Source organism: Trematosphaeria pertusa (assembly GCF_010094035.1).
Source record: "Trematosphaeria pertusa strain CBS 122368 unplaced genomic scaffold BU26scaffold_2, whole genome shotgun sequence".
NCBI lineage: Eukaryota > Fungi > Ascomycota > Dothideomycetes > Pleosporales > Trematosphaeriaceae > Trematosphaeria > Trematosphaeria pertusa.
In genome coordinates this window covers 1,276,510-1,296,427 of record NW_022987213.1, presented here as the reverse complement: position 1 = coordinate 1,296,427, position 19,918 = coordinate 1,276,510, and the positions used below count along the sequence as shown (strand labels likewise).

General features: G+C 54.4%; 6 protein-coding genes across 6 annotated transcripts; 1 reads left to right on the top strand and 5 right to left on the bottom strand.

The window, feature by feature from the left end:
- Nucleotides 1–1,768: 1,768 nt before the first annotated feature.
- Nucleotides 1,769–4,812, bottom strand: BU26DRAFT_138281 (copper radical oxidase). The gene is made up of 6 exons (XM_033819789.1): nucleotides 4,641–4,812; nucleotides 4,499–4,585; nucleotides 3,795–4,452; nucleotides 3,721–3,731; nucleotides 2,649–3,671; nucleotides 1,769–2,600 (listed from the first exon to the last, which is right to left on the bottom strand). Exons 1-6 carry the CDS (start codon nucleotides 4,716–4,718, stop codon nucleotides 1,923–1,925), a joined length of 2,535 nt encoding a protein of 844 aa, XP_033689455.1. The 5' UTR covers nucleotides 4,719–4,812; the 3' UTR covers nucleotides 1,769–1,922.
- BU26DRAFT_514359 (WSC-domain-containing protein) lies at nucleotides 4,804–6,473 on the bottom strand. The gene is made up of 7 exons (XM_033827818.1): nucleotides 6,102–6,473; nucleotides 5,961–6,037; nucleotides 5,772–5,901; nucleotides 5,650–5,719; nucleotides 5,471–5,597; nucleotides 4,927–5,213; nucleotides 4,804–4,874 (listed from the first exon to the last, which is right to left on the bottom strand). Exons 1-7 carry the CDS (start codon nucleotides 6,153–6,155, stop codon nucleotides 4,852–4,854), a joined length of 768 nt encoding a protein of 255 aa, XP_033689454.1. The 5' UTR covers nucleotides 6,156–6,473; the 3' UTR covers nucleotides 4,804–4,851.
- A 655-nt stretch (nucleotides 6,474–7,128) lies between these two features.
- Nucleotides 7,129–8,779, bottom strand: BU26DRAFT_527562 (glycoside hydrolase family 16 protein; the record flags this gene model as incomplete). The annotated part of the gene is made up of 6 exons (XM_033830788.1): nucleotides 7,129–7,473; nucleotides 7,527–7,571; nucleotides 7,623–7,847; nucleotides 7,903–8,322; nucleotides 8,372–8,568; nucleotides 8,614–8,779. 6 exons carry the CDS (start codon nucleotides 8,777–8,779, stop codon nucleotides 7,129–7,131), a joined length of 1,398 nt encoding a protein of 465 aa, XP_033689453.1.
- Nucleotides 8,780–10,808: 2,029 nt separating this feature from the next.
- Nucleotides 10,809–15,083, top strand: BU26DRAFT_138142 (uncharacterized protein). Its single transcript, XM_033819788.1, has 10 exons — nucleotides 10,809–11,353; nucleotides 11,421–12,167; nucleotides 12,220–12,258; nucleotides 12,313–12,360; nucleotides 12,423–12,458; nucleotides 12,609–12,693; nucleotides 12,823–13,002; nucleotides 13,052–14,273; nucleotides 14,329–14,623; nucleotides 14,679–15,083. The coding sequence occupies exons 1-10, from the start codon at nucleotides 11,198–11,200 to the stop codon at nucleotides 14,697–14,699; spliced, it is 2,829 nt and encodes a 942-aa protein (XP_033689452.1). The 5' UTR covers nucleotides 10,809–11,197; the 3' UTR covers nucleotides 14,700–15,083.
- A 1,749-nt stretch (nucleotides 15,084–16,832) lies between these two features.
- BU26DRAFT_138105 (uncharacterized protein) lies at nucleotides 16,833–18,402 on the bottom strand. The gene is made up of 2 exons (XM_033819787.1): nucleotides 18,122–18,402; nucleotides 16,833–18,072 (listed from the first exon to the last, which is right to left on the bottom strand). The coding sequence occupies exons 1-2, from the start codon at nucleotides 18,315–18,317 to the stop codon at nucleotides 16,913–16,915; spliced, it is 1,356 nt and encodes a 451-aa protein (XP_033689451.1). The 5' UTR covers nucleotides 18,318–18,402; the 3' UTR covers nucleotides 16,833–16,912.
- A 321-nt stretch (nucleotides 18,403–18,723) lies between these two features.
- On the bottom strand, nucleotides 18,724–19,869 carry BU26DRAFT_514352 (Translin). Its single transcript, XM_033827817.1, has 3 exons — nucleotides 19,681–19,869; nucleotides 19,609–19,626; nucleotides 18,724–19,559 (listed from the first exon to the last, which is right to left on the bottom strand). Exons 1-3 carry the CDS (start codon nucleotides 19,824–19,826, stop codon nucleotides 18,851–18,853), a joined length of 873 nt encoding a protein of 290 aa, XP_033689450.1. The 5' UTR covers nucleotides 19,827–19,869; the 3' UTR covers nucleotides 18,724–18,850.
- Between the last annotated feature and the right edge of the window lie 49 nt (nucleotides 19,870–19,918).

Here is a 19,918-nt window from a genome sequence, read left to right as displayed (position 1 = left end):
CCACTGCGTCCGAGATATCTGGAGGTGTTTAGTATGCTCATTTGCCGGGCTGCTACATAACAAGCAGACCTTGACATTCGGAGGGATTCAGCACCCTGACCTCGAGTTCTTCCCGGTTCTGGCTACGGGTGGATGAGTGGCGCTCCCACTCTCGATGCGGATCAGACATACCCCTGATATCATCCTAGAATTTGTGGTCCCTCTGTATGGGAAGAAATGGAGGACTGGGATATCTGCAGGCTACGACGTGTACTCCGTAGTGTCTCCTGGGTGACTCTTGGTGTTCGGTCGGCAGTGAGGACCTAGTATATCACTGCAGGCTGGTACCATGTGGCATATGCGAGTGCACTAGCCTAACGTCTTGGATGAAGCTCTTGGGAAACTCTCTCGGGCGCCCCGAAAATCAGCGGTATAGAATAGTCCCCAAGACGATGGCGTAGCTGGAAGGCACCGAATGGGTTTGGTGTACGGAGTTGTATTCGAAACAAGAGATAATGCCATGAACGAAGGTCTCAGCAGAAGCGTGAAATGTCCTCGCGGATACCCTGGTACCCTACCCCCACATATCGCAGGCCTCCGCCTCGGCTCATTCCGAGGATACACCTGCTTATTCACACCCGAGACACCAAGTCAGCAAAGTCCTAAAAATGTCCTCCCAACTCCTTCCCAAGTTGCTCGTGGACGATAAGGAACTTACCAACTTCATGCATGCCCCGATCCCAATCCAGAAATCCTTCCGGCGTCACACCAAGCCTTCCTTCAGCCGTCGTATCCCAATCACTTCGTTAAGCAAACACCCTGGCGAGCATCAGGGACGAGATCAACCGGCCCAACCCCTGTCATCGGCTCAGCGTCCTCCAGGGCGCCACGTGACCTGAGCTGAACAACGAACCTGAGGCCCCTGCGCGGCAATTACGTCCCCTGCGTGTGGAACAATCCCCCAATATTACCTCACATGTCCGCAGAAGGGAACACGAGTGCTGCAGCACCAAGGCTGTGACGTATGCGTTGGCGAGCTGAGCTTCGTTTCCCTTCCGGGCAATGGCTGCAGGGGCGCCGTGAAGGCCGCTCGTCGGCTCGGCGGTGCTGCAGCATCAGGCGATGTGGAAGAACAAGCGTTCGTGTTCACGGGCGCCGCGGGTGGCTGGCAACGTCTTTGAGGATACGGAGGATGAAGGGGGGAATTCGAGGCTGAGCTGAAAGCCTGAAAGCTGGGGTCGGATGGCGGACGTGGGTGAAGGAGGAGCTAGGGGAGGAACATGCGGGGTGCCTTCACATGCATGCATGCATGCAAACATCGCACAAAGTTGTGCAAAGTTGTGCAAATATCATGCCGTCTACACGGCGTAACAATAGCGAGTCGGCGACTATGAATATAATCGGCGTTAAAAGAAAGCCATGTGGGAGGACAAGTCCCGGAAAAGCGTTCCTGGAGGAGATCTTGACTCGTGGGCGGCAGCGGGCGCTAGCGGGAACCAGTCGGAAGGCCCAGAAACGCCACAGGGTCTCGCAGGGCTTGATTGCAACGTCTGGGAAGCATGCTTATCATTGCCCTTGGCGGAAGCACGGCAAGCGGAGCTGTCAGCCTTCTGATAGGAGGTATGTCACCGCGTGAGGGCATTCTCGTGGTTCGATGCCTTTCATCGGAGGAGCTCCGCATCAGAGCATTTCCGATGGGTACACCGATCAAGATGCTTGCTTCTTCGCAATTTGGACAGAACGAGAAGGATGCATTGAGCTTACTCTACTATTTCGTAGCTGCCAGCTAGGGTAATGTGACTATTGTGGTCTTGCACAGGATGTACACGAAACCAGCTGGATGCAATCGTCGCAGTATGCGCATTAGAAACAAAATATTAGAAGTAAAATATAGACAGAGGAAAGCCAGATAATGGCGATAGGGTATCAGAGAGTGCTTACCCTTATCCCGAGCCCGGTACGGTGAAGTCCGGCGCGTTTGGCCACGAGCCTAGGTCGCCAGGGTCGCCTCCGATACGCACCCACATCGCCATGCTCGGGACGCCGGCAGCGTTCAGGGCGAAGAGCTGGAACCACCCGGGCGGGCAGACATGTGAATTTGGTGGTGTAGTGACTGTGCAACTGCCGCCACCGCAGGTGAATGCGGGGAAGATCGTCCTTTGGCCCATGGAGTTGCCATGGGTCGAACCTCCTACGCCCAGAAGCGACACTTTGGAGATCGTCTGATCCACAGAGAACGAGTGCGTCGAACCATAGGCCCAGTCCTTCTGCGCATCGTCCATGGTCACCACCGGCCGGGTTGGACTACCCATAAGGTAAGGTGGGACGAAGACTTCTACGCGGTACTCCTCAGGATAGCGATCGTCCTGCGGATCGGAGCCTGAAACAAGAACACGACCGTCATCGAGCAAGATGGCTTCCGAATGATACATACGAGCGACAGTGGTATTGGCCATGACAGTAAAGCGGTGATGGCGCGGCTTGGTAGGATCATAGAGAACAGCGTTCAAATTCGGATCCGTGGCTAGACCAAACCCGGCAACTCCTTGATGAGCTCCGTTGAGAATAATGTATGTCCCGTCTGGGAGGGCTGCCATGCAAGTGATGACACGCTTAGAAGGCTACTATGTGTTAGTCTGAAGCATTCCGAATATCATAGAGTCACTGACCATTCGTTCGAGAGTCCACTCCGCGTTCGGCACCTCAGGTGTGATAGAAACGCAGTTGTCGAGGGCGTAGCCTTGGAATGGTGTCGATCCACCACAGATCATGACTTCCAGAGGATCGTTATACGGAGCGTGCTGAGGCATCAAAACGGCGGTACCCTCGTAGGGATAGGTACGTCCGGCGAGGAAGTTGTTCACCGCGCCCGGTGTGTTGGGAAGTTGCTTCTTCACGGCGAACGTGACTTCATCCAGTATGATGGCTTCGTTGTAATATTGCACAAAGATATCGCCGGTCGGTAAAACAGCCAGGTATGGATAAAGATTATTGGGATCTGTACGATACAACCATTCACAGTAGATGGTAGGACCGGCTGGTGGCAGGAGTTCGAGTGTTGGCACGGGGGCACCATTGGAGCCTTCTTCACCACCAACAACCAGAATGGAACCGTTAGCCATTACCATGGCGGTAGGATACCAGCGTCCATCTTGAAGGGAGACAGCCTTGACATTCTCTTGCCAGTCGTTCTGTCCCCATACGCCGGGTTCGCCGTCGGGCCAGTAGAATCGGATACCATAGGTAGCATCCAGAGCCCATCCGCCGATGTTGATCTGTCGCCCAACCTTGTCTGGTAGAGTGATGGATGCTGAACAAAAGATGTCCGTCTTGACGTGCATTGGTCTCCAGGCGCCGGTGAAGTTATTGAGTTGGGCCAGGTCAAGCTCATATGCTCCTGTTGTGTTAGGAGCTCCCGTTCCAGACTTCTCCAAAAAGGTGACTTTGCCATTTCGAGCGGCCTGAGTGACAAGAGGAACGACTACGCCTCCAATTAGGAACTGATATGCTCCAGCAGCGTTTCCAGAGGCATAAGACCATGCAGTCAGGGCGGGACCGTCCCAAGTGTATAGAGAGATTCGAGAAGACCCTCCGCAGATCGTAGTGACGTTGCCAGTACATGGGAATGAACAGTCCGACTCCGGAGCCGAGCCGGCGCCTGCGGCTGCGACATCGCTCGGATCGCCACAATACTGTTATCATGGATTAGCGGTGCTGGCATTGAAAGCATCATTTACCTACACATTCATTGCCTACAGGGGAAGGCGCGCATTAGCAAATATTCTAACGTATGAACCGGGCCGGGTCTAACTCACCATACTCCATCCCACCTGCGGAGTACCCAAAAGCAGAGCACTGCGAGATGCAGTTGTTCGCCGTGTTGTTGTCATTCAGAATGATCTGATAAGGCAGTGCCCTTTCCGCCGCGTCATCATGAATGCAACCAGAGTACTTCCACGAGCCGGTCAAATTTGTTGTCTGGGTACTCGGAACTGGATACGCAGTGACCGGTCCCGTGACGTTCGACCACAAGCTCAGCCTGTTACCGGCACCACACTTCTCCTCAGGGTTGCCGCCACACGACATGCTACAGGCAGAGTCGGACGTCTGCTCGGCTCCTCTCCGGAGAAAATCGTCGCAGAAGCACTGCACACCGTACTCCATTCCAGCCACGGTGTAGCCCTGGCCGATGCAGGCTGAGATGCAAGACTCAACTGTCATTTGGCTGTTGTCGGGCCGTTGATCAACCATAACTCTGCCGTTCGCATTGTCGATCCAGCAGCCCTTGTATTCCCAGCCGTTAGGAACGCTGGTAGGGCCAACTGGACCAGTCGAACTGATGGTTCTAGTGGCTGTCGACAGAGCAGTCGATCGAGAGGTACTAGTTGTGGTAGATACTGTTATGGTAGATCTGACCACCAGACCTTCGTCCCATTGATATATATTCAGTCTGTTAGGCCCTCCACACGTTTCCTATGGTTGTCAGGCATGTCATTTGAAAGTAAATGAGGCCTCTTACCTGCGCATCGCCGTTGCAAGGCATGTTGCATCCAGTATTACCGTCAGGAGCTGGGCCACCACCATTCTCGAAAGAATTTCCACAATACTAACGAAAAGTCAGCGCTTCCAGGGGCTACTGATGGCGACACGAGCAAACATACACATTCTCCGCCATACTCGGTTCCTGCATATACATATCCCGCACTACGGCATGTGGCAAGACAAGACTCTGTCGTCATGTCACCAGGTGGATATTGACGGCTGGCGAGTGTTCGAGCAGCAACAGAGTCAGTATAGCATCCAACGGATGTCCATCCATCGGGCGCATCTCGCTTCGTGTAGACATTGAGGCGAGATGGACCACCGCAGTATTCAGTCGAGTTTCCGTTGCAAACCTATCACCCATTAGAGCAGCTATCATCCAAGCCTAGAGGCACGGTAGCTTACCATGTTGCAATCGGAAGCGTCTGCTGGTTCGCCATCGTTGGCGAGCGAGGTGCCGCAGTCTAGGAGGATGAATAAGAAGATGACCTCGAGTATAACCATGTTCAAAGAAAAAGCAAGGAGTTATCCAACGAACGTAGGGGAACTGACAACACTCCTGTGCGTACTCGACGCCAGCATACATGTAGCCTTCGGAGGCGCAGGTTGATGTACAGAGGGCAACGGTCAGGGATCCTGGCCCCCCTGCAGTGGCCATGCCTACCGTCAGGGTCCGCGCACCGCCGTTGTCGCTAAATTAATGTCAGCTGAGATCCAACGAACGATCAGCAATCAGCCGAAGACGAAAGAGGAAGGAGTTGGGACTTTTCCGCTTGGCCCTGATTGGTACCTCCGCGATCGCTGCAGACTTGAGCGTGCGCAGACCAGCTCATCGGATCGGAAGGAATGCTAGACCGGCGGCGAAGAATACTGCATGGCGGTGTAGGTGATGCGACGCAGGATCTGGGACGGGTATTGCTGGAAATAAGGAAAGAGAGTGAATACGTACGTGTAACACCCCATACTTCGAAAGCCATTCACACCCGGATTGACAAATGGTCCAACCGGCCCAGCGGGAATCGTAGTGTTGAACATTGTCAATCGATTGGGCCCTCCACAAGCTTCAGTAGCATTTCCTAGATGCACATCAGCGACTGGAGAAGGTGGTCCAGAATGGGATCCACGTACCGCCACAGGCCATGTTACAATCGGAACCTGTGGTCTGCGTAGCCCCATTCTGAATAGAATTGCCGCAATACTATTGAAGTTTAGCACTCGCAATGTATTCCGAGGCGAAACTGGGCACTTGCGCATTCAGTTGAATATTCACTTCCGGCGTAATAGAAGCCTCTTGTTGCGCAATATTCAACACATTGTGAATTGGTCAACGATCCGCTTCCATAGCCGCCTCCTTTCAAGGTGCGCGCTGCGACGGAGTCGCTGACAACGTGAGCTAAAGGCTTTCATGATGCAGCGTGGGGGGCTGCGCTAGAACGTACGTGTAGCATCCGGTGTAGGTCCAATTGGTGTAGGGTGACTCTGGAGTAACGAGAGACTGGGCAATCGATAAAGTGGCCTGCAAGCAAGGGTATCAGCACTCGCCGTTCCGGTGTCCTACGGAGAGTTAAGGCAAATCATACAGACGATAATAGAAGCAGGGCTGAACAGCCGGATCGAAAGCCCGCGGAGGTCATGCCCACTATCAACTCAAATCATCAAAAACGAGGGATGACAGAAGAGGGACAGTGAATGGCAACAAATGGATATACGATGGCAATCAGATGTGGTTATAAGACTTGATGGCCCTCGAAACGAGCGGGATGGCGAAGGAAAAAGAGCAGGAGCTATGTGGGCGTGCCTTTGCAGATAGACGAGTTGTAAGCTCACCTCGCGAGGCTCGAGAGGGTGGGATTATTGACTGGGCTGAGCGTCATGCTGGGAAAGGAACAGTGGGAAGCCACTCGGCAGGTTGTTGCCCATTGCGGAGATGGTGAGGCCGCGGTCTCGTGAGGTCCAGACGGCCAAAAGGTACGCCTCTATCGTTGAGAGGGAGAAAGGAAGGACTGAGAGGCTGAAGGACAAGGATTCAGGGTCCTCGGCCAATTGAATGTGCTGGGCGATTATGCATGCAGATACGATGGGACCATGCCTGGCGCGCGGATTTAGGTGGACCGCCATGAGCTGTCAAAGCGGCACAGGTCCTAGAAGTATTGGGCGACCGCACTAGAGTATAGGACGGCTGAGGAGTCGGTCGGACGCTTCCCGGACTGTGCATAAGGCGGAGAGGTGAGGGAAGGATGCGTGGGAGATAGCGACCAGGTCTGTATTAAGTGTCGTCCGTGCGCAGCCACTAAGAAACAAGCTCGGCGCCGACCAAGTGTGACCCGCCCCAGTCGGCCCACATGCTATCAATGGAACCATGCCGCTGCCACTCGAATTTGTTTTTTTGAAGCCAAAAATAAGACAGGATTCAATTTTTCTTCAATATGCACAACGCCATTTACGCCGCTGGTATCCTGCGTGTTTCCGTCCCTCGAAGAATAATACAAACAGTGAGGCCGTAGGATTCCCGAATGCTCGCGCCATTTCTGAAGCCCCGCGCCGTGTCACGGGTAGTCCAATATTCAGTCGTATTACAACCACGGGTAGTGACGTCTGTTGCCTCCTCTAGCAGGCACCCTGCTTCCACATCTTCACGCTCTTGACTGTGAGTCCACGTTTGTCTCCCTCGCCCCATGTGGACAACCACCTATCTGCACTGTCCCAGAACTCCTTAGGAGCCGTTGGACTTTGGTTTCCCCAGGGCTTGTTGCCGACACCATCCTGAAAGAACCCGTTTGTACCACCGACAGCCACGTTGAGGATCAGGTAGAACGGTTGGTCGAAGGGCGTGTTGGCGCGGTTCGTCTGAGCCCATGGATTGTAGAGGGCGGAGTTATTCACGAGCGCCTTGCCGAAGCCGCCACGGTCCCACATGCTGCCGTACTTGCTGAACTTGATGAAGAAGACTTGCTATAAGGGTGTCAGCCTGTGCACTCAGGGAAGATAAGATGGACCGAACATACCAACAGCCTGGAGTCGATATAAGTGAACAGATAGTCCTCGCTCCACTAATGCACGTCAGCTTAGGACCAAGGAGAACATGCGAACACGGTATGTACCTCTACTCCAAAGGTGTGGAACTTGGCGGAATAGTCGGTGCGTCGGATCTGGTGCTGACCACTCGTCTTGTAGAATGCATCCGCTTCAGGCAACGGTCCCCAGTGAAGGGCGCTGATAATGGAGTCTCTTCCTCCGCTCGTATAGTTATCACCATGGTTGCCTCGAGACTCTGCGATGTCAAGCTCGCCTGATCGCGGCCATTCGCCGTAGGCATCATTCTCGGGCTGTGCAGGTGGGCATTGTCAGTCGGCTTCTTAGCGGATCGGGAGGATGTCATACCATCATCCATATAGCCGGCCATAACCAGTCTCCTTGTGGCATTTTTGCAATCACTTCGACTTTGCCATATGTAATGGTCTTCTTCCCTTTCGTAGTAAGGCGAGCACTGCGCACAGGGTTGACGATGGTCCCTGCAGTCTTATTGGAGCGGATCGAGCAATTGTCAATACCCTTCGTTGTGCACGTTCCATCGGTGGTGAGGTTGAGGATGTAGTTGTCAATGAGCTGCTCCTTGGTGATGTCAGTGGTCTCTGTTGTTAACGTGGGCACAATATGAAGGCCTTCGGCATCCGTATAGGAGTTCTTTGGGTCGTCTGTCGTCCACTCGAAAGTACCGCTACCGAACCCGCCCCGTTGAATCTCGTAGCTCCAGATATCCTTGTTGATTGACTGGAACTCGTCTTCGAGGATCAAGCAATACTGGGAATATGTTAGCCGCAACCTTTGCTCGGGACATATAAAAGAGCACCTCATGATTCGTGACACCTGCGTACGCCCGATAACAAAGAAGCGCTCCGATCGCAAATCCGATCCCAATGCTTCCGTAGAAGATGGCCCTCTCCCATTTCAGCTTCGGGTGTTTTACCAATGCCCAAGGCTTCTCATCGTATTCTCCGGGGACGAGCCGAGAGCTCTTGAACTTTCTCCTCCGTGGTTGATGTGAGCCTATTCGGTGTGAGAGAGGTCTAGGGAAGTGGGCGGTTGCGTTACCATTCACGGCTGCAGTGGGAAAGTATGAGCACGGCCTTCCACTCCCACTCCGTTCATCTATCGATGGAGCTCGACTTTGTCGCAATGGTGTAGTAAAGGGATTGGTCCCATGGACTGAGGGGACCGCTGGCGGGGTGCCAGTATGGATCGAGTTTCTGCTCGACATAGCCGAGTAAGGCTCCGCCGACTGACTCTGACGAAACAAAGTCTTTCCACGATACCGTCCGGCGGACAAGAGGAATTGATCGAGGTACTATACTTCCTCGCTGCAGCTCAAGGGATCGGCAATCGCAGCTACGAATTGGGTCTTCGCCTATCCGCAACCCCGGATGTGCAATGCGAGGTATATTGCGGCAAAGACACAGAGGCAGAACGTCCACGATTGATTTGGAAAGCGTGGGCAGTGATGGACCCAGTGGCTGGCTGCTGAGAGACAAGGAGCTGGCCCAGGTTGCTGGTGACGACAGAGTCGATACGGAGCATCCTGGCGGCGATGAGCACAACGGGGCCCACGGGCTGCATGAGTCTGATTCCGCCAGAGATGGACGTTCGAGGCTTCAGCGCCTAGACGCTCTCGCAGTGAACGTCAGCAGGCGATCAGGGGTGTCCCACCGAGAGGGAAGTATTGAGATCAAGGGTATGCATCTCGACTGCATCCGCCGGGCTAGCGCCTGGCACACAACCGGAAGTCAACAATGCAGGCGGAGCAGGGATCGTGGAAGTCATCCCGGTGCCTGAAGATATCGACAACGGGATCTCGAAGAGGCCAACGCCAGCGGCTCGCTTCGAACGCCATGTCCGGGTAGCGTGCGCACGGGCCACACTCCGTCATCCCGTCCAACGCTTCGGAGATGCCACCGCCCCCTCGTGGACGTCCCAGCCCTCTCGCGCCGGTGTACACAGCTGCACCTCCCCAATGACATGCAATCAACTCCTCCGTCGTCAATGGCCGCCTTGTCCCTCTTCAGCGCCTTCTCCGCCTCTCACCAGCCGCTTCTAGAGTGCGGCCCCCGTGTGCGACCTTGGCTGCATCCTCCCGCTCCTCCCAGAGCTTTCTTATCGGCGGAGGACCTACTGTACGGAGTAGGCGTGCCCTCAGCTAGACATCGACGAGTCATTCGAACGCGGATAAGGTCAGAGGGCAAGAGAAAGCGAACTCGAGTCCCAAGCCGGCCGCTAGAAAACGCTCCGACGCCACACCACAGCCACGTCGACGTTCACCCACTTCGTTTCGCACCCTGGTGTTAACAGGGGATTAGATTGACCTCGTTCCTGCTAAATGTCGCACATGCAGAGGATTATCGAAAGGCTGTCCTTATCACCAGCTCCTTGGAACCCTTCTCCTTCATCCTGCAGCCACCAATATTGATTGCACCATGCCACCATATCCCGCTTCGGTCAGTGCGACACTGAGCTGTACAGTGTCGCTGTGCTACGCCTGCACCAGATGAAACCTCGTTTCTTTTGACGCTGGACACTCCGCTCCTCCTTGGCACCCATTGAGGGCGGTCTACCGGTAGGGTGTTTCGCGCTCTCGCCCGCCACTCTGCTTCAGTTGAGCAAAAGGGCGCGCCTGGAGTACGGTGGCAGCCTAATGGCGTATCCTCCGAGCTGCCCCTCGTTGCACTGGCGCGGACCGAGTTCCCTGAGACCTACAGATGAGCCGCTGCCAGCAGTCGGTCCTCTGCGATAGCAATCATACCTCGCGTGGTAGATAATGGTTCTGGATCGATTTTGCCATGTCGATCGTGCCTCGTTGGAGATGGTTGATGTTGGATCCCAGGATTCCATCCTGGTGTTCATCATGCTAATTGAGGCTTCTCGTAAGCGCGAGCTCCCTGGGTGTAGCCCCACACACCTCGCCAGGCAGACTGCAGTATGGTCGTTTCGACACGAGACGGGCTTCTGCGCTGGACGATGCCTGGCTGCTAAAATTGTCAATTGACTTCCTTGACAGCCATGCGGAGTGGGGGTCACACTAATGTCCAGCCTCTCACATCTGCACGTCGACGGCGCTTCTGGGACTCGACTCGGTCGGATTCAGCCCAACCAAGCTCCAGATCGTTTCGAAAGCTGTTGGGACCAGGATAGGTAATCGTTTGGGTCCTCTCGCATATTTTCAGCGCCGTCTTGTGCAGCCTCTGAGCTATCGGTGCCGCCACAGATGCACATCCTTCAATCGGTAGGAGCTCGAGCTAGCCAGCTGGCAGCGTGGCCAATTGATAGGGCTTAGAGGGTTGTATGCCGGTGGAGAGTTCGAGGTCCATCAGCCAGCAATATCAGGCGGTCTTGGAGGTTTCCAGGACAATGGTGCCGCTCGTCCTGGGCTGCCTATTCCATGTGCTGTCTCCCTGCCCTGTCCCCTGTCCAGTCAGTGCGGGCTGAAGCTACCCCAGTCACAGGAGCCGATAGAGAGATTAAACGACCTGCCTATATGCAGAGCTCTAGGTCGTAAATCGGGGTACCAAATGTCCGCGAATCTCTGATCAGCAACACGAGAAGGCCGTTCTTCTTCGTATACAGGCCAACTTTTTTGTTTGCGTAGAGACAGTCTCCCTTTCTCTCGTCGAACCACCGCCAAATAATGGTCTCCAAAAGTGGTGACCGCGATTCCCAAGGCTCTTCTACGGATGCGTTTGGGTTGGGTCCCAAACCCTTCCGCCCAGGCCTTGCATTCCGAGATAGCACAGGTTCGAGCATTGGTTCAAGAGGGAGCAATGGCAGTGATCGCCACGATGTTGTGAGTATCCCGAACATATGATTTGGCTGGCTATGCTCTCCAATTCGAGTTCGACTAACTTTCGTAGATGGTCAAATTTCTCTATAGAAGGTGTTCGCAAGCGAAATGGCTAGAGCCTCCAGAAGACGAGTACGGAGTCGTGGACGGCGGTGCAGCAAACCTGGGCGTTCTCCTGCGGCGACCAGATGGCATCTACACGGCGGAACCTCTCTTCTTGAACCAGGATCTAGTAGCCGCCGTCGAAAAGCTTAACGTTACAGTTGCTTTCACGATGTCGTCTGAGATAACATACGCGCTGCTCCAGCAGGTTACTCCGCTACAAACGGAATTGTCGCTCGATCCTCGGGGTTTCGCGCTCCCAATCGCCAACTCGGTGAGGGATATTGCGACCGGGAAGGCCTCAGTCACACGCGACGCATACGTTTGCCTTTGCAGACAGGAACGCATGGTGTTGGTCTGGGGAGATACCGTGCCGGGAATACTGGCTCATGGAACAGACATTGAGACGCGGCTCCTTGGACTAGTTTGGGGATCCCATATCCCATCCCATAACTCGATCTCGGTGCAACAACAACCGCAGCCGGTGCAGTCTCAGCAGGCGAGCACATACGGCCGGACAAGGTCCTCGATGTTCCCTATCTCGGCTCCCATGATTGGACCTCTGCCTTCCGAGATGACCGAAAAGATTGGCGCTATCGACCGCGCCATCGAGGTGGAAGAGATGGGCGACAAAGCGTATGATCCGGAGAAGGAGGGCGAGATACCGGAAAGGAGGTTCCTCCTCGTGCACGCAGTCACCATAGGCATCGCAATGGTGAGTTGCGCGCTTGGCATTTCGCGCTCTAACACGGCTGATTTTCCCAAAGATCTTGGTGATTGTGGTTGAGATGGCATGTCTCGCGAAGGTTCGTAGCTTCAAATCGCGCGTTGTAGCGTCTTGTGAACTGACACTGGGGTAGTTGATTACTGAATATCGTCTTGACGGAACAATGATACGGTTTGCCTTGGTATGTTGATTCCCCATCATAGGCGCGACGTAGACCGAATGCTTGGCTGACGTTGGATCAAGGTTGCGACGATTCCACTGTTCGCAGCGTTTTCGCTGGTATGTTGCCGATCTTTTCTACATCTATCGCTGGTGCATCGCAAGAATTTTCGTGGCTGGCTGAAGCCGGCTCAATCTCGGCCCTTTACATTCACTACTTGGCATTCCTCCTCATCCAACCCGTCATGGACATTGCTGAAGTATAGATAGTTCTTTTTCATTGTTATAGGCGGATCTCTCGGTCAGCTTTTCGGTCCCCTCTCTGCGCTTCAGGGAAATAGTCTTTACTACTCAGGTACGTTTCTCTCGCTTTATTGAGATTTTCTCTACTTATATTTCTGAGCTCTTCTGAGTTATGCGCACACTTTTGGCTGCCTCTGATGAACAATCCACGATATTTGCGGTTGGACTAACCTACCAACAGGGAAGGCACCAAAGCGCGGCCGCCATCCCGATTATGAGCTCCCCCATGTCACAATCCAGATGCCCGTGTACAAAGAAGGTCTTAAGGGTGTCATTATTCCCACCGTGACGTCACTCTTGGCGGCTGTCAGGCACTATGAGGAACAAGGTGGTACGGCATCAATCTTCGTCAACGACGATGGTACGTGTTCTGACTCTATCGACATGACCGGAAGGCTAACCACTCCTAGGCATGCAATGCGTTTCGCCCGAACTACAAGAGGCTCGGAAGGCTTTCTATGAGCTCAACAACATCGGATGGGTAGCCCGACCTAAGCACAATGAGCCTAAGAAGCACAAAGGAGGTCTCTTCTCGAAGAAGAAGGAGGAGGATGCTGAGAAGGGCGAGGAAGACACCAACTACTTCATCCGCGCTGGCCACTTCAAGAAAGCCTCAAACATGAACTACTGCCTCGACTTCTCTCTGCGCGTGGAAGATGAGCTCTTGCGCCTCATGAACGAACGATGCCAAGAGCGTGAACGCAGCCTCGAAGACCTGACTGTTGAAGAGGAAGATGAGCTCTACGAACAAGCCATGAGCACGATGCTGGAGAAGGATGAGGGCCGGACCTGGGCAGCTGGAAGCGTCCGTGTTGGCGAGATCATCCTCATCGTTGATTCCGATACTCGTGTCCCGGAAGACTGCCTCCTATACGGCGCGCTGGAGATGCACGAAAGCCCAGAAGTCGCTCTCATTCAACACGCTTCCGGAATCATGAAGGTCGTTAACAACGTCTTCGAAAACGGCATCACCTACTTTACCGACCTCGTTTACACCTCGATCCAATACGCCGTGGGCAACGGTGACTGCGCTCCTTTCGTCGGCCACAACACCTTTATTCGGTGGAAAGCCATCCAAAGCATCGCATTCCAGGAAGATGGCATGACGAAGTTCTGGTCCGAGCACCATGTCTCCGAAGACTTTGATGTCAGTCTTCGGCTCCAAATCAACAAGTTCGTCGTCCGCCTCGCCACGTACCACAACGGCGGCTTCAAGGAGGGCGTGTCACTTACTGTTTACGACGAACTTGCTCGATGGGAGAAGTATGCGTACGGCTGTAACGAGCTTGTCTTCAATCCATTGATCAAGTGGCCGATGAAGGGGCCTATCACGCCGCTGTTCTGGAAATTCCTCTGGAGCCCGATCAAGGTCACGTCCAAGGTCACTATCCTTGCCTACATCGGCACTTACTACGCCATCGCTTCCGCCATTCCGCTCACGCTCGCTAACTATCTAATTGTCGGCTGGTTCACCGATGACGTTGATCAGTTCTATATCACTAGCTGGAAGATCTTCGTCGGCATGGCTGTCGTCTTCAACGTCCTTTCGCCTCTGGCCTACGCCATGTTACGCCATCGATTGGGCGAAAAGACATTCTTCTGGTCGCTCATGGAGACCATCAAGTGGATGCCGTAAGTCTCGATCCCGACTATCCCCTACTACACCGGCTAATGCTTTCTGTCGCAGGTTCTTTCTTCTCTTCTTCGGTGGTATCTCCTTCCATCTCCTCAAGGCCATCTTCTGCCACTTCTTCAGCGTGCGCATCGAGTGGACAACTACAGCGAAGGAGCTCACAGAGTCCGGGTTCCGCGTCGGTCTCGACAGGATCGTCCGCGACTTCAAGTGGATGTACTTGTTCCTGCTGCCGGTGATGGCTGGCATGATATATCTGGCCCTTTTTGCGCCTCGAGGCTGGTTGATCAGCGACTTCGCGGCTATCGTTCCTTTGGCCAACCAAGTCGGCTGCCACGCTTTGCTGCCGGTAAGTACCATTCTACTCTCCCTTTCATCAAACAGGTTAGCTGACTTGAAAACAGTTCGCCTTGGGTCTCTTCTGATCCCATCATCCGTCACTCTCCATACACTTTACCTCTTCATCTTGTATTCCTACCACTCCTTTGGCATGCATTAGAACAGCGACTCGGTTTGGGAAATTTTACCGGTATTACTAGTGGGCCTCTTGGGAACATTCAATGTTGGAGTTTAATTTTCGGCTGCACTGTAATCTTGCATGGGCATTGTAGATTCTGGGAATCCCCTAAAGTAATATGATGGGAGGGAGGCCCTTTACGATTCACGATTCTTGAAATTCTATTTCCGCTGTGGAGGAACATGGCGAAGTTGCTCGGGATAATACTAGTATAGCACTAGCCTACTATCTCAACCTAGCTAGATAAAATGAATAAAAATTGATTAAGTTGCTGCCTTCGCGCAACACAATATCTATAGAGTTGAATGTGACACAACAAGATCCATCGGACCACTCGTGAGCGAGCGTAGCTATCCCGTCCGCAGTACCAGGGCACTCCATCCCCCAATAAGTAATCCATGCACGGGGCACGCCCTGTGAACCCGCCCGGTCGTACCTACCCGGGCGATTCTTCCTATCAAGGATGCCCTCCCGCGGGGTACCTTGCATCTATCATGTAGACCCTGGTTCAGGATACCACTCCAGATACTCAATATAGGCGCCAAGCCAATATTTCCTTGATCTAGATGGTGGCTCTGCCAGCTTTCTTGCAGCCAGGCACGCATGGCGACACGCATGCTTTGCATTGCAATGCTGCTGTGTTTCCAGTATCCAGGTCCATTCCAGCGCCTTTCCCGCTGCAATTGCGTGGCATGGGGGCAAGTACGAAAGTTACCGCGGTGGTGGGGAAGCTTGGTTGGACGGGGAGGGGGATGGGAGGATGGGCGGGTGCAGTTGGTGTCTTCTTCGTATCCGTGGGAGGGATTCGACGGGAAGCAGTAGATTTCTAAGAGAATCTATTCGCTCACGATCTAGATTCCGCCATACAGACGCCTCTTCGACGTCGTTTTGGTAGCATCAACTACCTATAACCCATGCCTTCGGCTCACCCTCAAAGATCGCCTCACGCCTTCCGTCGGTGTCTCCTTTATAGATAGATACTCATCTGCAAGAAGTCTCGTCTGCAAAAAGTCCAAAAATCTTGCGGCCAGTGCGCCAAAGCTTCCTCGCAGTGTCCTTCCTCCCGCGGCAGCTTCTCCCGGTGGACCACACCTGCTCGTATTTAGTGAAGCGTGCATTGCAGTACTCCGCCCCATGACGAGGAAGGCTTTAGACACGGTAACCGAGGCTTGTTTGCCTCCAATCGATACCAAGACGCATTCCTGTAGTATTGTCTCGAGTCTACGTCGGATAGTGCCTCGCCTTCCCCGATAATTGCTTGCTTTTGCCCAGTCGCGTAGAGCCGGTATATGTGAGAGGCAGCAGCATATCGCATCTGGGGAACTCGCTACCGACTCAACCCCGCCGAAGGCAATTAGTGCTGAAGGCAGTTAGCATAATGGTATAGTTAATGGCGTGGAGAGGTAGCGCTGGCGTGATCCGCAGGCACTGTCACTAGAATTGCTCGGGTGGAGGGTGACTCGCTCCCCCCATAGTCGGAGAGCTTCGCCCGCGCGGCAAGTTGGTACGACCCCACATGCACCTCGATACGTATCAGTGCTTAGGGACAGAGCGTTTCGAAGAACAGATGCATTAAAACTAATACATTCCATGAGCCTGTGTGCTACCCCTCCCGGTGGAAACTGCTCCAAAGCATTTGAGAATACATTGAAAGAAAAGTTGCCGTAACATCCGCAAATCCCAACTTCCTAGATGAGGAAGTGGGAAAGGGCCCGTTCAATTTAGAGGTAAACTTGCAAAAACGACAGAGCGCGAAAGTCCTGCATCTTGAGGCTCGTGCCTAGATGACTAAATTTCGCTTACCAGACAACCATTTTAGGTGTGGTTGTTTGGGATGTGGCGACATGTGTAGTGTCGACAAGGGAGTGGAGGGTACAACGTCGTGCACTATCCTCGAAGTTGAACGAGAAAATATTCTCAAACGCCTGGGTCGAGAGATGTCGAGGTGGATGTTCCAGTGACATCATTCAAGATCCCATCTGCCCCTGCTGTTGCAGGAAAGGGCTTCGCGCTGGGACCCCATAGCTATGATGTCGTAGTTTAGCTCTCCGTGACCGACGAGCTTGGATACGAGAGTCGAAACGAATCAAAGCGTATCATAATTGATGCCTTGCAACTTGCTCAATTTGGCTCCCATAGCTTCCTAGCTCCGCGAACAGGACCCCCTCGAACTGCGGGACGAGCAAACGAATCCGGATCGATAGGTTGGTTCGGATCGTGACGAGGGGCAGGTGGAGAGCGGAAAGTCGGTCCTGAAGGCACGTAAGCTCCGCGAGGCGCAAAGCCTCCTCGCGGTCCTCCACGGGGCGGTCCACCACGCCCACGAACGGGCCCGAAGCCACCTCGGCCGCCGCGTGCGGAGTGATGCTGATTTGCGCGTCCAAAGTCATTCGGATCCATGACCCGCTGGTTGCTGGTAGGATGAGACGGTCCACGTGGGGCACGCTTCAAGAGCACCTCGTCCTCGTCATCTGAGTCCGTCGTAGGCTTACTAGCTGGCGTGTAGCTGGATTTGGGTCGATCCGCAGCCTTGGGCTCAGCCGAAGTGTTCTCCTTCGCCTTGTGCGCTTCGAACTCCATCTTGAACATCGTTAGATGGTTCTTGTATTCTCGATCCTCGCGCGCGACGGCATCCCGAAGCTGCTCCAGGCGCTTAGCCCGGATGCCGAACTTCTGAGCGATCATCTGCTTGGCGGGATCGTTTGTGAGGAGGATAAAGTTCTCAAGGGCGGCGTCGGGGTTGCTCTCCTTGTGGATCCTCCAGAGGATATGATTGAACAGTGGCCGAAGGTAGGCGGGAACACTGCCCTTGGGAGGCTTTTCAGTCCGGGGAAGCTCTGCGCTGTTGCGAGCGGTGCGGTTGGGAGACTCCAAAGCGAGGGCAGCCGGCATTTGCTTGCGCGGGCTACCATCGGCCGGCTTGTTGGATCTCTCAGAGAATACTGCCGACTGTGGCGACTTTGGCGAGTTTGGGACGCTGTGGGTAGAGCTCATCGAGGTCTCGTCGGAGAGGTCGAGGGCGTTGAAGGAACTCTCCAGGTCTTCGTGGTATTCATCCTCGTCTGATTCGCTCTCCTCCATGGAGAGCAGCGTCTCGGGCAGCATGAATTTCTCCACCTCCTCCCAGGTATCATATGCTTCGTCAACGCCTTCGAGCTGGACGCGGCCGGATGTTTCGACGGCGGGCATGGAGGTGATGTCGTCGAGCCATTTGACGGCCTCGCGGGCATCGGCGCTGGTGCGGTCATTGCCAATCTTCAGGCGGTTAATCTGGGCGAGAGCTGCAGATGGGTGAGCATGGGCCGTAGCTGCGAGATGGCAGATACGTACTGTGAAGCGGGACGAAGAGGCGGATGGCGTCTTGGGCAATCCACTTGCGGATGCCGTCGCGGGTGCTCTTCTTGACTCCAGCTATCAAAGCGGTGTCATCGACGATGCAGTTGAAGATCTTGCGCTTTGGCTGCTCCGGCGCTCGCACGCGGACATCGTCGGCTTTGGGCCGCAGCGGGAAGGTATTGCGGCGCATCGTGCGGCGCGGGAGTGGTGGTGGCCCCTCTCGGGAGCTATTTGAGACTGTGGATGGTTGTGCAGTAAGTCTGTAGCGATGGTTAGACGGTGGCGAGCTCAGCTACGGGTTGCGAGTTTGTTGGGCGACAGAGCATTCCAAGGTTCCATCTGCGGGAGCGGGCCCAGGTTTCAAGGCGCGGGCATTGTGTCGGCGCGAGTCTGTCGCAGCGGGTGAGCGAGTGAGTTTTCCTGGGGCATGGCGCGGGCGAGGCACGAGTTCCGCTCGGGGAGTGAAAGCGTGGCCGTGAAGTCCACGGGTGGCCGTCGCCAGCTCAACTGGTGGGAGGCTGTCAGAGCAGCCGAGCCACTGCGCCACATGTGGCGGTGCACATTTTTCACAGGCAATAGTCAATCATTGATTGTTCGCTGTAGTACATGCCACAGTCAAGTAGTCAATCATTGATTGTTCGTTGTAGTACATGCCACAGTCAAGCTGCGGGCTTTCGTCGCTCATTCCGACGCCAGCCACCGCCTCAGTCCCAGACCGCCGTCTCAGTAGCTTTCAACCTCCGCCGGCCTCTCATCCCTCAAGTCCGGCACCCAGCCCTTCGGCCGCTCAGACCCTCGCACAGTAAGACCGTACAGAGCCTTCTCGACCTTGTCTACACACTCCCGCATGACGTCCATCTTCTTCTTTACGTCCGACTCGAACTTGGTTCCTGGGGGTGTTTCGAAAATCTCGAGTTGGAGGCGAAGCTCTCGGAGGTCGTCCAGGACATTGCGCGGTTTCTCTGCGTGGCTCGACGACGTCGCTTGCTCATCGACATCCATCTTGTCGTCTGCTTGATCCTCAACCGCCTCTTGCTTCGTGCTCTCCGCCTTCTTCGCCTTGCCTGCCGGGAGTTCGCCGCTGGTAGCCATGGCCGTGATTGAGAATCTCATCAATTCGCCAACCATGTCGAAGACACCTAGGATATAGTCCTCCGGTGTAAGATTCACCGCTCCGCCTTCGCCGCTCATGGATGCTATGCGGGATGCGGCGTCGTTGTAGGGTATGAGCGTTTGCGTCTCCAGATAATGTTGAAAACTCAATGCTTCCATGAACTCCTGGTTCCCACCAGTTACATTGCGCTCATATCGATACGCGCCCAATCCTTGAACCTCCGGAGAGATGGACTGGTATCGATTCTCAATGATCTCCCAATACTGTGCATTGCCCTTCACGACAAATTGCGGCACGGGCTGCCCAAGCTTGCGGACCCTAGTACGTTCAGCAGGCTGCTCAACCGGGGTCTGTTTATAAAGCTAACCTCTGGAGGGTGAAGATTCTGGAAAATCCGTTAAGAAATGTAAAGTCTGAGGGACTGGAATTCATTGCTCACATCTTCTTGCTTGCTGCGGTGATGTCTCGAGATGCCTTGATGATCCTCTCGCGCCGGTCATGGTGTTCATCCAGCTCGTTCCGAAAACCCTCGAACATGGACATGTAAGGCGTCGCCGCCTGCTGCTCCTGCTTTCCTGTCCCCATGTTAGCTCCGTCTCGTGAGCGTTTGAGTCCCATCAATGCCGCGCAACACAAGTATTTTATGTCGACGCCAAGCAGCAAACGGACGAGATCGA

Coding starts and splice junctions, on each gene's coding strand:
- BU26DRAFT_514359 (XM_033827818.1), bottom strand. CDS start 6,155: ATGACCTCCGCGGGCTTTCGATCCGGCTGTTCAGCCCTGCTTCTATTA. Junction 5,598..5,649: donor TTGTAACATGGCCTGTGGCG/GTACGTGGATCC, acceptor ATGTGCATCTAG/GAAATGCTACTGAAGCTTGT. Junction 4,875..4,926: donor ACGCTTCCGATTGCAACATG/GTAAGCTACCGT, acceptor AATGGGTGATAG/GTTTGCAACGGAAACTCGAC.
- BU26DRAFT_514352 (XM_033827817.1), bottom strand. CDS start 19,826: ATGGGGACAGGAAAGCAGGAGCAGCAGGCGGCGACGCCTTACATGTCC.
- BU26DRAFT_138105 (XM_033819787.1), bottom strand. CDS start 18,317: ATGCGCCGCAATACCTTCCCGCTGCGGCCCAAAGCCGACGATGTCCGC. Junction 18,073..18,121: donor CCTCTTCGTCCCGCTTCACA/GTACGTATCTGC, acceptor ACCCATCTGCAG/CTCTCGCCCAGATTAACCGC.
- BU26DRAFT_138281 (XM_033819789.1), bottom strand. CDS start 4,718: ATGACGACAGAGTCTTGTCTTGCCACATGCCGTAGTGCGGGATATGTA. Junction 4,453..4,498: donor CTTGCAACGGCGATGCGCAG/GTAAGAGGCCTC, acceptor TGACAACCATAG/GAAACGTGTGGAGGGCCTAA. Junction 2,601..2,648: donor AGTGGACTCTCGAACGAATG/GTCAGTGACTCT, acceptor AACACATAGTAG/CCTTCTAAGCGTGTCATCAC.
- BU26DRAFT_138142 (XM_033819788.1), top strand. CDS start 11,198: ATGGTCTCCAAAAGTGGTGACCGCGATTCCCAAGGCTCTTCTACGGAT. Junction 12,361..12,422: donor CAATGATACGGTTTGCCTTG/GTATGTTGATTC, acceptor CGTTGGATCAAG/GTTGCGACGATTCCACTGTT. Junction 14,624..14,678: donor GCTGCCACGCTTTGCTGCCG/GTAAGTACCATT, acceptor ACTTGAAAACAG/TTCGCCTTGGGTCTCTTCTG.